Here is a 13,924-nt window from a genome sequence, read left to right as displayed (position 1 = left end):
TGCAGGGTAAATGCAAAGGGAGCCTTTAATTGGAGCTATGTAGAAAGAGATCTGAAGTAATAATATTTTAGTGAAAAGAGGATAAATAAATATACAAGGTATGATGTAGTACGAATGAAAGTAGTTTGTTAGATTATATATTGGTGGATAAAAGGTTGATGGGTAGCCTCAGGATGTACATGTTTATAGAGGGGCAACTGATATATCGGATCATTATTTAGTTGTAGCTACAGTTAGAGTAAGAGGCAGATGGGACAAAAGGAAGGTGGTAACAACAAGTAAGAGAGAGGTGAAAGTGTATAAACTAAGGGAGGAGGAAGTCTGGGTGAGATATAGCTTACTATTGGTAGAAAGGTGGAGCTAGTGCAAAGATGAGTAGTGGGGGTTGAAGAGGGTTGATGAGCTTAAAAATGCAGTATTAGAATGTGGGGCAGAGTTTGTGGTTATAGGAGGGTGGGGGCAGGAGGAAAGAGGAGTGATTGGGAATGATGAAGTAAAGGTGTGATAAAAGAGAAAAGGTAGCTATGAGAGGTTTTACAAAGCAGAAGTGTTATAAGAAGAGCAGAGTATATGGAGAGTAAAAGAAAGGTGAAGAGAGGGTGAGAGAGTGCAAAAGGAGAGTAGATGATAGGAGTGAGAGGACTGTCAAGAAATTTTAATGAAAATAAGAAAAATTTTGGAGTGAGTTAAACAAGTTAAGAAAGCATAGGGAATGTATGGATTTGTCAGTTAAAACAGAGTAGGGGAGTTAGTAGATGGGGAGATGGAGGTATTAGGTAAATGGCTAGAATATTTTGAGGAACTTTTAAATGTTGAGGAAGAAAGGGACGTGGTAATTTCATGCACTGGCAGGAGGTATACCATCTTTAGGAGTGAAGAGAGCAGAATGTAAGTGTGGGGAGGTACGTGAGGTCATTATGTAGAATGAAAGGAGGTAAGCAGCTGGAGCTGATGGGATCATGACAGAAATGTTAAAAGCAAGGGGGATATAGTGTTGGAGTGGTTGGTACTTTTGTTTAATAAATGTATGAAAAGGAAGGTACCTAGGGATTGGCAGAGAGCATGTATAGTCCCTTTATATAAAGGAGGGGGACAAAGAGATTGTAAAATTATAGAGGAATAAGTTTACTGAGTATACCAGGAAAAGTATATGGTAGAGTTATAATTGAAAGAATCACAGGTAAGACAGAATGTAGGATTCTGGATGAGCAAGAAGGTTTATGGGTAGGGATGTGTAGATCAAGTGTTTACATTGAAGCATATATTTCATTATTTTTTATTATTTTATTATTTTTTTATTATCACACTGGCGATTCCTACCAAGGCAGGGATGGCCGAAAAAGAAAAACTTTCACCATCATTCACTCCATCACTGTCTTGCCAGAAGGGTGCTTTACACTAAGTTTTTAAACTGCAACATTAACACTCCTTCAGAGTGCAGGCACTGTACTTCCCATCTCCAGGACTCAGTCCGCCTCCCGGTTCCCTAAACCCCCTTCATAAATGTTACTTTGCCCCCTCCAACAGCACGCCAAGTTTTAAAAAACCATTTGTCTCCATTCACCTTTATCAAACACGCCACGATACCTGCTGAAAGCCCAAAGCCTCGCACAAAACCTCCTTTCCCCCTCTCTCCAACCTTTCCTAGGCCGCCCTTCCCCCCTTCCTTCCACTACAGACTGATCACTCTGAAGTCATTCTTTTTTCGCTCCATTCTTCTACATGTCCAATCCACCTAACAACCCTTCCTCAGCCCTCGTAAAAACATTTTTGGGAATCCCGCACCTCCCTAACTTCCAAACTACAATTCTCTGCATTATTTTCACACCACACATTGCCCTCAGACATGACATCTCCACTGCCTCCAGCCTTCTCCCCCAACTTTTATCACCCATGCTTCAAAACCCATATAAGGCGTTGGTAAACTATACTCTCAACATTCCCCTCTTTGCCTCCAAGGAAAAAAAGTTTTTTGTCTCACAGACTCCTAAGTGCACCACTCACTCTTTTCCTCATCAATTTTGATTCACCTCATCTTTCATAGACCCATCCCTGACACGTCCACTCCCAAAATCTGAATACATTCACCTCCTCCATACTCTCTCCTCCAATCTGATATTCAATCTTTCATCACCTAATCTTTTGGTATCCTCATAACCTTACTTCTTCCTGTATTCCCCTTTAATTTTCTTCTTTGCACACCCTACCAAATTCATCCACCAATCTCTGCATCTTCTCTCAGAATCTCCCAGGAGCACAGTGTCATCAGCAAAGAGCAGCTGTGACAACTCCCACTTTGTGTGTGATTGTTTATCTTTAACTCCACGCCCCTGTCAAGACCCTGATTTCTTCTCTTACAACCCCATCTATAAATATATTAAACAACCACGGGGACATACACATCCTTGTCTAAGGCCTACTTTACTGGAAATAATTTCCCCTTCCTACATACTCAACTTGAGCCTCACTATCCTCGTGAAACTCTTCACTGCTTTTCAGTAACCTACCTCCTACACCATACACTTGCAACATCTGCACATTGCCCCCTATCCACCCTGTCAATGCCTTTTTCCCAAAACCATAAATGCCACAAAGACCTCTTTAGCCTTATCTAAATACTGTTCACTTTTATGTTTCACTGTAAACACCTGGGCCACACCCCTACCTTCCAAAGCCTCCTTGTTCATCTGCTATCCTATTCTCCGTCTTACTCTTAATTCTTTCAATAATAACCTACCATACACTTTACCAGGTATACCAAGCAGACTTTTCCTCATAATTTTTGCCTCCTTTTATCCCCTTTGCCTTTATACAAAGGAACTATGCATGCTCTCTGCCCAAACCTAGGTACCTTACCCTCTTCCATACATTTATTAAATAAATTTACCCAAACCCCTCCAAACTATATCCCCACCTGCTTTTAACATTTCTATCTTTATCCCATCAATCCCGGCCGCTTACTCTTCATTTTTCCTACTGCCTCACGAATTCCCACACCACAACTGGCCCCTTCCTCACCCTACAAGATGTATTCCTCCTTGTCCTAACACTAATCACAGCTTCCTATCTTCATCAACAATAAACATTGTTCAAATATGAAGCATATATGTAACAGTATTTAGATAAAAATAGGGAAGTTTTATTGCATTTTTAGATTTAGAAAAAGGGATATGATAGGAGTGGATAGGGGACCAATGGCAGATGTTGAAAATATATGGAATAGGTGGTAAGTTATTTAAAATTTGGGGGAAAAGTTTTTATGAGGATAGTGAGGCCGTGTAAGGGTGGAAGAGAGGAGAATACTCCGGAAAAGTAGGTCTTAGACAGGGATGTGTAATGTCACCATGGTTGTTTAATATATTTATAGATGGGTTCTAAAGAAGTAAATGCTAGGGGGTTCGAGAGGTGGGATTTAAATAAGAATCAAATACAAAATGGGAATTGAGAAGTTACTTTTGCTGATGATACTGTGCTCTGGGAGATTCAAAGAAAAAAAATTTCAATGGTTAGTGGATGAGTTTGGGAGTGTAAAGGAAGAAAGTTGGGAAAAGTGAAATAAAAAAAGAGAAAGGTAGGGGAATTTAAATGATTTAGATAAAAAAAAATTTATATCAAATTGGAAGGAGGAGATGAAGAAGTGAATGTTTTTGGATATTTGGGGAAATTTGGGGTGGATGGATTTATAAGGAATGAGGTTCACATTGAATTGTTTGGGGGGAAAAAAGGTGGGGTGGGTTAAATTGTGTGGGTTCAAAAATCCTTTTCTATGGAGGCAAAAAAGGGGAAAAGATAAAAGTATAGTATCCCAAACACTTTATATGGGGGGAACTTTTTGGGGAAGGGGAAAAAGGAGAGAGGGTTTGGGAAGGGGAGATGCCCTTGTCAAAGGGGCAATGTGTGGGAAAAGGAAAATTGGAGGTAAAATTAGGAGAAGGTGGGAGTTAATAAAAATTTTGGAGGGGGGCCCAAGAGGGGTTGTTGAGGGGGTTTGGGGGTCATTTAGAGGAATGGATTAAATAGAATGACATGGAGAGATTTAAATGGGGTGGGAGAAGGAAGAGGGGTTTTGGGGTCATTCTAAAAGGTTGGGGAAAGGGGAAGGGAGGTTTTTTGGGGAGGAGTTTGGGACTTCCAGCAGGAAAAGGAGCTTGTCTGAACGAGGAATGGAGAGAATGGTATTTGGGACCGGGGATGATCTGTTGGTGGAGCAGGGAAAATTTTTAGTAAAGGGGATTCGGGAAAAACCGGTTTTTTTTATAAAAAGGGACTTGAGTCCGGAAAAAGGGGAAAGTAAAAATGCCCTTTTTGGGGAGGGGGGGATAAAGGTTGGGGGGGAAAAAGGGGTATCTTATAAGGGATATGTTTCTAAACTGTTGTGTTCTGAGCACCCCCTCTCCCCATCTACTAACCCCCCCTTTTTTGAGGTGAATATTTTCAATTATTATAACCCAGATCAGTATATATGACATTGGAATTGATTCCAAGTAATTTTGGGTGCCCCGGAAACACTTAAAAGGGATTGACTGTACCTGAATACTGTACATTTATTTATCCCACTAATACTATTTTACTATGTTTAGTTTAAATTTTTTCCCTTTAAAAATCTGGGAGTAATAGGGGTTTTTGGGTGAAAAAATTATAATCAGGGGGCACATATTGTGTGTGTGTGATGAGCCCCAAACTCCCCCCCAAAGATGGAAAATTTCCCATCACAAAATATTGCCCACTCAATAATATAATCATGGATAAAATTAAACCCAAATTTTTGGGTCTCCTTTTAAAGAAATATTGTGGCAGTTGTTGGGGTAATACTCATGCCAGAGAGTAGGAAAAAGAAAATAGCAGAGGAACACATTTTATTAAGGGACCATATGCCACTGATTATAATATAAATTATATTTACATTTTAACACATATACCAATACTTTTATGAAAAAAAAAAGATTGCACTAAAATAAATTAAAAGGAAATTCATACACTTTTTTATTCACTACTGATTAAAAATCAGATGAACATAAAAAGCAAATACCTTAGATAAAAAAAATTTTGGGAGCCATTCCAGAGCTGTCTTAGACAAACATTTTTTTGGGGAAATTTTTGAAGAGAATGGGTTCAGGTTTGGGAGTGCCTAAAACCCCTTTTTTGCTGCCCCCCTTTTCCAGCACAAAATTTCACTTTGGGATGAAGCTCAAATTTTTTCCACACAACCCGGGGAAAGGAAAGGGCCCAGTTTTGAACTTGAAGGCAGCTTCAAAAGCCCCCGGATTCGGGGTCACTATTAAAGTGGAAAAAAATTTTAATTTTATATATCTGCATTTTAAAATGGCAAATCCTCAATTTAACAAACAAAAAGAAAAAAGGGGGGGGAATAAATTTGGGGAATGGGGTGGAAAACCCAAACTGACATTGTTGTTTCTGGAATAAACTGACCCAGCAGATTCCCCCATTTTTTTGAAAAAGTTTGTTAATCGGGTTTTTATAACTTTTTTTTTCAACATACCAGCTTTTCTCCTACAGGAAAAGGGGGCCGCCCTGTTCCCTCATTTTAGTAAAATTTCAACAGGGATAATTTATGGGGAAAGATTTTTTCCACTTCCCGCGGAGATGAAAGGAAATAAATAAGAACTATTAACTTAAACCGCCCAAAACAGATCTAAAAGGTCCCCAGAGTAACCCCCGGGAACAAAATCTACATTTGTTTTTTTACTTGTTTCTAATGAAAAAATAAAAAAAAGATCTATGTTTGGGGGGCCCCACGATTCAAACGAGTCCTACATTTGGACATTTTAAACCCCTTTTTCGGGCCCAAACCAAAATTAAAAGGGGGTGCCCAGTGCCCAAAAAATTTTTGAAAAAAAAGAAAGAAAAAAAATTTTCTTACAGAATTAAAGAGTATATTTTGTGAACTTAAAAAAAAAAAATTTGACGACTTTTTTGATAAAGTAAAAAGTTTTACCCAAAATTTTACCGGTTTGTAACAATGACGTTTTCCCACTTTACCCATTATTTTATTTTACGTTTTTTATATTTTTTTCTTTCAATTTTTTTTCCCTTTTAACATTTGGGGCCGGGGAGAAAACCCATACTGTAATAAGGGAATATAAACTCACTGATTAAAACACAAAAACTACACTAAAGCATATCATATTATTGTTTACCACTTTTTTTTTAAATTCAATAGACATGCAAAAATTTTGTATAATACTAATTTCTATCATATTTTTAAAATTTTTTTAAGTAAATAGAATTTTTTTAGAACTGCTGAGCGGGGAACCCCTTTTGGGAAAAAGGGGCACCATGCACAGAGGTCCCTTTACATTCCTCCAAAAAAACCGAGTGTCTTTACGCCTTTTTTGCTACTGCTTTGTTTGAGTACAGACAATGCATCTCTTCTGAGCAAATTTCTTCCAGGGTGCAGGGGAAATTTTTTAAGAAATGATCACCTTCCCCCCCCTCAAACGCTTTTGGGGATATCCTGGGGGGAGTTCGAGGGGGGTTTTTGTAAAGAAAAGGGTTTTTACTTGGTTCTAAAGGGGTTGTCTGACAAAAGACCCAAAAAAATTCCCCACGGTGGTCTGTTTCCAAATCTTTACTTTACATTATATGCATTGACATTGAAATGTCCATTTTTATAAAGAAAAGTTTCCCTTAAAAACGGGAATTTTACAAACACAATCCCAAAACCACTTGCATTGTCACACTGGTCAAACGAGTTTTTGTATAATCAATCACGTCATTTTTGGATGTTCATTTATTCCCCATCAATTTTGCCACTGTCTTGCATTTTTTTACGTGAATGGCCGTCAAAAAGTGACATCCCCATTTGTCATGCCACCGAATGCCAGGGAGGAAATGGCAGTAAAAAACCTGCAATCATCACCCAAGCACCCGCGCTGGGAACCCGGGACATATTTACGAAAAACGCAATTGGGCCCCAAAAAATCCACTCTGTTTCCCCTCGAAAAATCACTGAGTAAAGGGCCTTTTGTACCAAATTATCGGTATATACCAAGTGTTCCCCCACCAAGATAAGGTGACATCATGCTTCCACTACTTCACCTGAGATAATTTAAAACATCCTGGTAACCCCTTAATGTTTTTCTCTTGTATACAAAAAAAATCCAATACCAGGCCACGTCAAGTCCCCAGAGTAAAAAAAGTTTTTAAAAAGCATTTTTCTGCTCCGGTATATACTGTTTGAATTACAATCTACCTTTTTTAAAAAATCAAAAAATTCTGGCACAAGATTCTTGAATGGATAAAAGACAGGGTTTAACTTTTTATTAAAAAAACATAAAAAAATTTCTAATCTTTAATAACCCTTTTCTTCTGTCAGGCCTTTGGTTTTTTTTGAGAAGGGAAAATACAAAAGTAAAAAAACCTGTTTTACTGGGATGATTTTTATCAAAGACCGGGAGAAATTAGCCCATCTTTTGGGGAATTAGTTTTTTACATTATGCTTATAGAAAAGGAGGTTACTTTTTGTTGAAAAAGAAATACATTTTTGCAAAAAGCCCTTTTTCCACCGGTAGTCTTGACTGTGGTGATGTCATCGGAAATTGCCATGGTGACTCAAAATTTGTTACTTTCCCTGACCAAAAGTTTCCATCAAGGGGGTGGCCCAAAAAATAATTCAAAAATCCAGTTTTACTGGCAAATGGTTCCAAGGGGGCAAGAGGAGAATTCCCCCTTTTAGGGGTCATCAAAAAGGGGGGGCTTGGGGGAAAAAATTGGGGTTTTGCCAACCCAGATACCGGGTTTTTTGGTGGATACTGGGCATCAAAGGGGTGGTTTGGGAAAGGGGGTTTTGGGGGCTGGTGGTGATGCCCGGGTTGTCCTTTAACCGGGGGGAATCAGCAGGTGGGTCCAGCCTGGGCTGGTGAGGTCACGGATGGCCGGGGACTACCATCACCATTATCAACCCCCCACTGATGCCGTGGTCTATCCATGCCAAGTGGAGCCACATCATCCTCACTTTTTACTGTTCATTATATTCTTGGGTAGGGGCCCCGGGGTGAATTTGGGATGTACCTGTCCCCGGGACCGATAGGAACACTCACTGAGGTTTCGCGGGCTATAAGGCACTCACTCTTGGGAAAATGTTTCCTATTCACTACCGAATGATCGCTAAATAAAATCACAATCCCTCACATCATCATCCATTTAAGCCCGAGGTCTGGGGCCCCTTAAAAAACAGCCTGGATGAGGTTTCCCCGGGTGTGGGCTGAGGGGGCCCCACCAGAAGTAGAAGGTTTAGGATCCCAGGGTTTTTTGCACTATTATCGATATCCTGGCTTCCTTTTTGGCCCCTAACTGATCAAAGCCAAATAATTGTTTTCATTTTACCCATCAGAGTCAGAATATCAGAAAAGAAGAGGAGAGTCCCAATTCTTTTTTGGGGTGAGAGCGGGTTTTATATGAGGGCATGGTGAAAAAGGTAACCGAGCTGGCGTTTTTACAAGCCAAGGGGCCTTGGGAATTTTTTTTTTATGGGGGATACACACCACGGGGACCGCTTTTCACATGTAGGGCCCACCAGCATTTTTTTGCTAAATTTTACGCCGCTTAGAATTTTTGGGGGATTTTACGGGTTTTGGGCCCCCGGGAAAGTAAAGCCGATCTATTTGGGCGGACTTGAAAAAGGGGTTGGGTTTAAAAAAAAGAAAAAAACTCAGATGGGGTGTAAACATATGCAATTCATGAATGTTTAATTTTGACCTAAATGTATGTAGAATAGGAAGATGTACCTGTTATCTTGCATGTTTATGAGAAAAGAAAGAAACCCGCAATCCAACCACTTTTAAATTTTTTATGCATGACACAGGATATAAATGGGCCCGTACATAATTACCCATTTTAAGTACTAACAACAAACCCTGATATCTAGTCTTTACTATTAACTGATTTTGGGACAGTGGAAATTTTTACTTATGAGTGCTTTCCCAAGGAGAGTTTTTCCAAATAGCAGTCATGGGTTTTAATTTTTTTCTTCCCTACATGAGCAAAAATTTATAAGGGGCAGACCTCAAGGCAGGTGCCTTTTACGCTGGTGAGAGGCCCCTTTCTTGATCTAGGGGAAATTTCATCTCGTTTGTTTTGAGCTAAATTTTTTTGAAACTTTTGGCAATGTTAAAAGATGGTTTTTAAAGAAATTTAAAAACAAATTTAAAAAAAATAATAATAATAACAAAAAAAAAAATCATATTAAAAATAATAATAATGGGTAATTTTAATAATAATATTAAAACACAAAATAAAAATACAAAAAATAAACATGGTTAAAATGTACTACATAATATTATAAAAAGATGCCCCTTAAAGGGCAAGGCCAATTTGATGGTAGTTTTTTACCACAACAGAGGAGTGGCGGGCTGCCTCCATCTGTTACAAAAAGACATATTTTTTTAAATTTTAAAAGTATATACCAGGTTTCATGTTATTTATATTGTTTATTGTTTTTTATTAAAATGAACTGTGATAGATAAATAAGCCATAGAGTTGATGATAGTGAAATATTCAAGGAGTATTCTGTCCTGTCTCCAGACAAACTCTCGTCGCCCACCACTGCCACATATATAATGACATATTTTATCCATTCTAGAGTACATATCAGGTTTCTATGTTACATGTATTTATATTGTTTGTTATGTCATATTAGATGAGCTGTGCTAGATAAATAAGTCGAAGAGTTGACATTAGTGAAATTATTGAAGTAGAGAATTCCACTGTAACAGATTAATTGCATTTCAATTAATTTAAATGAGGAAAATTTACTCTGCAAACAAGCAAATCCAGTTAGAGCAAGGTCATGGAAACGGATTAAACTCTAATGAGAGGTTCCACTGTATATCATTTCTTTTACATTTCCAGTGGCAACCTGATTTCATTACTCTCTTTTCTGGCATCCATTCAGTATCTCTATCTTCAGTACTGTAACTTCTTGTTTACATTCATTATAGACCATAATCAAGTCCTCATACAGTAACATGCAAAATAAGCACTGCTTCTATTACTTTAACAGTTCCTGGATAATGTGAGAAATACAAAAGTGCTGAAATCCACTATTTTTTTCACAGTGGTAATTATGCATACTGTGATATCACCTGTTTACTGTGATCTTATTACATTCAGTGATATATATTAAATACATTCTGCATAACCTCTCTTACAATAATTATGCAGTTGAAAAAGGACAACACAATATCCCCATGCATTAAAAACAAGATATTTTATTCAGCAGTAAAAATATTTCCAGTGTTTTCAACAAAACCATTGTAATAAATACCACAATTTTTTTTTTTTTTTTTTTAGATACTAGAATTTACATCCACAAACTTTTGTTAAGGCCATAAGTAATATAGAGCATACTGGAGGTACAGGTGCTCCTTAACCTATCAGGGTTGGTGCCATACTATCGGCTTGCACACCAGGGTTGGTGCTGTACTAGTGCGCATAAATTCTAGCCTTCAAATCTAGCAAGAGAAAGCTGGTAGGCCTACATATGAAAGAATAGGTCTATGTGGTCAGTGTTGCAGTATAAAAGAAAACCTGCAGCACACAGTGCATAATGAGAAAAAAACTCCGACGTGTTTTGGTTTAAAACAGAGACTTTACAGTGCATTTCGTATCCTATTTATGGTTGTATTCTAGTTTTCCTGGTCTCATTTTATAGAATGGTAGACATATTATGGAAATTGAGATGATTTTGACTGGTTTCAAAATGAAAAGTACCTTGAAACTGAGCTCAAAGTAGCAGAAATGTTCAATTTTGCCAAAGTTCAAAAGTAAACAAATCATGCTCGCGTCCAATACACGTCAACTGGTGAGTCTAATATTCTTTCACAAGTGTACTGATATTATTTATACCATTTCTACACTAATGCAGTAGTCTGCATAACAGTAAATCTTCTATTTTTGTGAGAATAAAAATTCAAAGTGGAAAGCAAAAGAAATGTAACAGAGGCCTGGGGACATTACTAATGAACAGAGGAAATTTTATTTTAGTGCCAGGAATGTCTGTCTTGTTTATTCTGGACCCTATTTGGAAATTGGCACCTTTTAAAATTTGCGTGAAATTGGCAAAATTGCCAATTTCTGACCACTTTACTGGATAGTTGAAATAGGTAAATGGGTGGTTTCTTGTACTCATTCAATAGAAAAAATGGAGTTCTAGCAAAATAGTTATGATTTTTGTTGACTGGTACATTTGAATTGGCCGAAAATAGGTCTCAAAGTGGGAAATCGCCAATGCATAAAACATCGTTGAGACCACTAACTTCATGAGAGCATAATTCGTAAGTTTCCCATCAAACTTCATACTTTTGTATCATTATGATTGGGAAAGGTTCTCTATCATTTCATAAGATTTTTTTTTTTTGAAAAATTTCCGACCCTGAAAACAAATTTAGAGAGGGCCTGCCGACCTGAAAGGGTTAACTAACGATGGGTTACATTCCAACAACCCAATCATAAGTCAAAATATACTGTAAGTCGAATGTGAATATGATATGCTAAATAAATGAGTAAATAACCAATGTCACTGACTACATAAATATACAAATAATTATTGTAACTAAATACCAGTGGTGAAAGGTAAATTAATGAATACAAGTTACGGACCTGCTGCCTTATGCTGGGTAATTATCTTAACTTTCACTTTGTACCATCATAAAGCCAAAATATCCTAAGTCAAACCATGCAAAGTTGAGGACCACCTGTATATTTATGTGAACAATACTCACCGTCGACACTCTTCCCTTTGTATCTTCATGGCGCCAAATGTCATCAGAGTTTCAGGTTCCAAGAGATGATTGCACATGCAGTGTTGTGCAGGTCTTGAAGAAGCAGTGTTTGGTTCACAAGCTTCACAGAGATCGCACAGAGCGTACCACCTCTGTCTGAACTCACGGCACCGAGCCATTTCTGATTCAGTTCTGGTGAGGAACATCAGCTGTACTTTCCACAATAAAATATACCAATACACAGAATAAACACTTTTTTCCAACCTCAATATTTGTCCCCCACCAAGGCAGGGTGACCTAAGAAGAAAACATATTTCCAAAATTCATGCAATTGCCATCTTTCAGAAGTATGCTGACATTACAGTCAGCTTATCTTCAATTGCAACATCCCCACCCATTGTTAGTACTAGTGAGGATAGGAATGAGACAGGTAAACATGCACCAACAGGGAATACAATCACAAAAACCCAAGGCAAACAGAAACCAAGCCTGTGCACATATTATGCACTTGGTATCTGCAGGCATGGGAAATCTGGAAAAACAGATGGGACGTGCAACTATGACCACCTAGAAAATGCCGTGCCCATATGACAACAGGAAAATTCAAACTCACTTCCTGTAGCTTTTTCACCTGAAATGTGCCCCTCTTCAGTACAGGAAAGACTGTGCTATAACTAAATTGCCAGGCACAACATCTAAAGGGACAAAAGATACTTTTTTTTTAAAAACATCCAGGCCATGGGAAAACCTAGGTAGCCACAGCCACTCAGGAGGAGAGGTTTTTAGTGCCAGGAAGGAAAAAATGGCAGGAAATGGCGGAATTGTATGACAAATCCAGTCATTTCTGGAGTGGAACCACGTCGATGGCCTCCACTCCAAACCAACAGATACAGATACTAGCGCCAGAAAAAAGTCCTCCCCAGTACCACCAATACCACCAGTCTGATGACATTCTTCTTTGCAAATATACAGGGTCTAAAGCCAAACGAACAACAAAATACCTTTCATCCATGGACTGCTTGCAGAGGCAAGTGCAATTTTTCGGCTTTCACAGAGACCCACATAAAGGATCACTTGGACAATGAAATATGGATCCCAGGTTACAACCTATACAGATGTGACAAGTGAACAGGCAAAGGGGCGGTTGGGCTGTATATCCAGAGTCACCTGTTTGCAAGAACTGTAATGCCTCAAATGATATACTGGAAGTTTTAGAGTAAAGATCGAGAAGCAAAACCTAGTCATTGTGGTAGTCTACAAGCCTCCAGATGCAACATCCCAGCAATTCCAGGAACAGCTGTCAAAATTGACCACTGTCTGGAAAATCTACGACTCCTGCCCCAAACATCTTGCTCCTGGGGAATTTCAACTTGAGGCACCTAAAATGGAGGAATATAGCAAATAATGTTGTTTGTAGATGAATGGTTCAGAGAACCGACATGTTGATAAATTAGAACAGTGCATTTGGTATCTTATTGGAAGCGTTTGCCACAGTGGCTTCATCATCCATACATAGGAGAACTTGAAGAACAGGAGGAGAATGGGTAATCAGCCCCTCAACCTTAGTCATGTGTTCAGTCCATCAATCTGGTAGAATCGGCAGATGGCGGAGAAGCAGCTTATAAACTGTATGGCAGGAGGTGCAGCAGTCATGGTGGTTTACATTTGTTCAATGTAGTAGGTTGTGCCCAAGAATTAGGCAAAAAGAATTCCTAAGTATTAAGATCCCAAGTTGCAGTGTCTGACAGGTTTCTTCAAGTTTCTCCTATGTATGGACTGATGAAGCCACTGTGTGGCAACGTTTCCCAATAAAGATACCCAAGTGCACCTGTGTCAATTTATCAACATGTGGTTCTCTGACCATTCATCTAAAACTGAGACACTGCACTTCTTGGGATCTTATGCCAGAATTGCTTGCCTAAGAACTCACACTCACGCGAGCTTTTAAATCTCTGCACAAAATTCAATTTAAACCAGCAAATAATAGAGCCTACTAGACTGGAGAATACACTAGACCTCATCTTCACTAACAATGATGATCTGATAAGAAATATCACCATATCAAAAACAATATACTCAGATCACAACATAATTGAGGTTCAGTCATGTATGCGCGGAGCCCCAGACCGACATAATGAGATTAGTCACGAGGGAGCATTCACCAAATTCAACTTCAATAACAA

General features: G+C 38.5%; 1 protein-coding gene across 1 annotated transcript in view; it reads right to left on the bottom strand.

The window, feature by feature from the left end:
- LOC128699781 (KICSTOR complex protein SZT2) overlaps positions 1 to 13,924 on the bottom strand; it is an 807,931-nt gene that overhangs the window by 225,567 nt on the left and 568,440 nt on the right. Inside the window, 5 exon segments of the mRNA XM_070102247.1 lie at positions 11,695 to 11,788; positions 11,791 to 11,820; positions 11,823 to 11,870; positions 11,873 to 11,905; positions 11,908 to 11,933. Coding sequence (XP_069958348.1) covers positions 11,695 to 11,788; positions 11,791 to 11,820; positions 11,823 to 11,870; positions 11,873 to 11,905; positions 11,908 to 11,933 — 231 coding nt within the window.

This window comes from Cherax quadricarinatus, chromosome 81, assembly GCF_038502225.1.
Source record: "Cherax quadricarinatus isolate ZL_2023a chromosome 81, ASM3850222v1, whole genome shotgun sequence".
Taxonomy (NCBI): Eukaryota; Metazoa; Arthropoda; class Malacostraca; order Decapoda; family Parastacidae; genus Cherax; species Cherax quadricarinatus.
The sequence above is the reverse complement of the archived record's forward strand: the minus strand, read 5'-3'. Positions and strand labels throughout refer to the sequence as shown.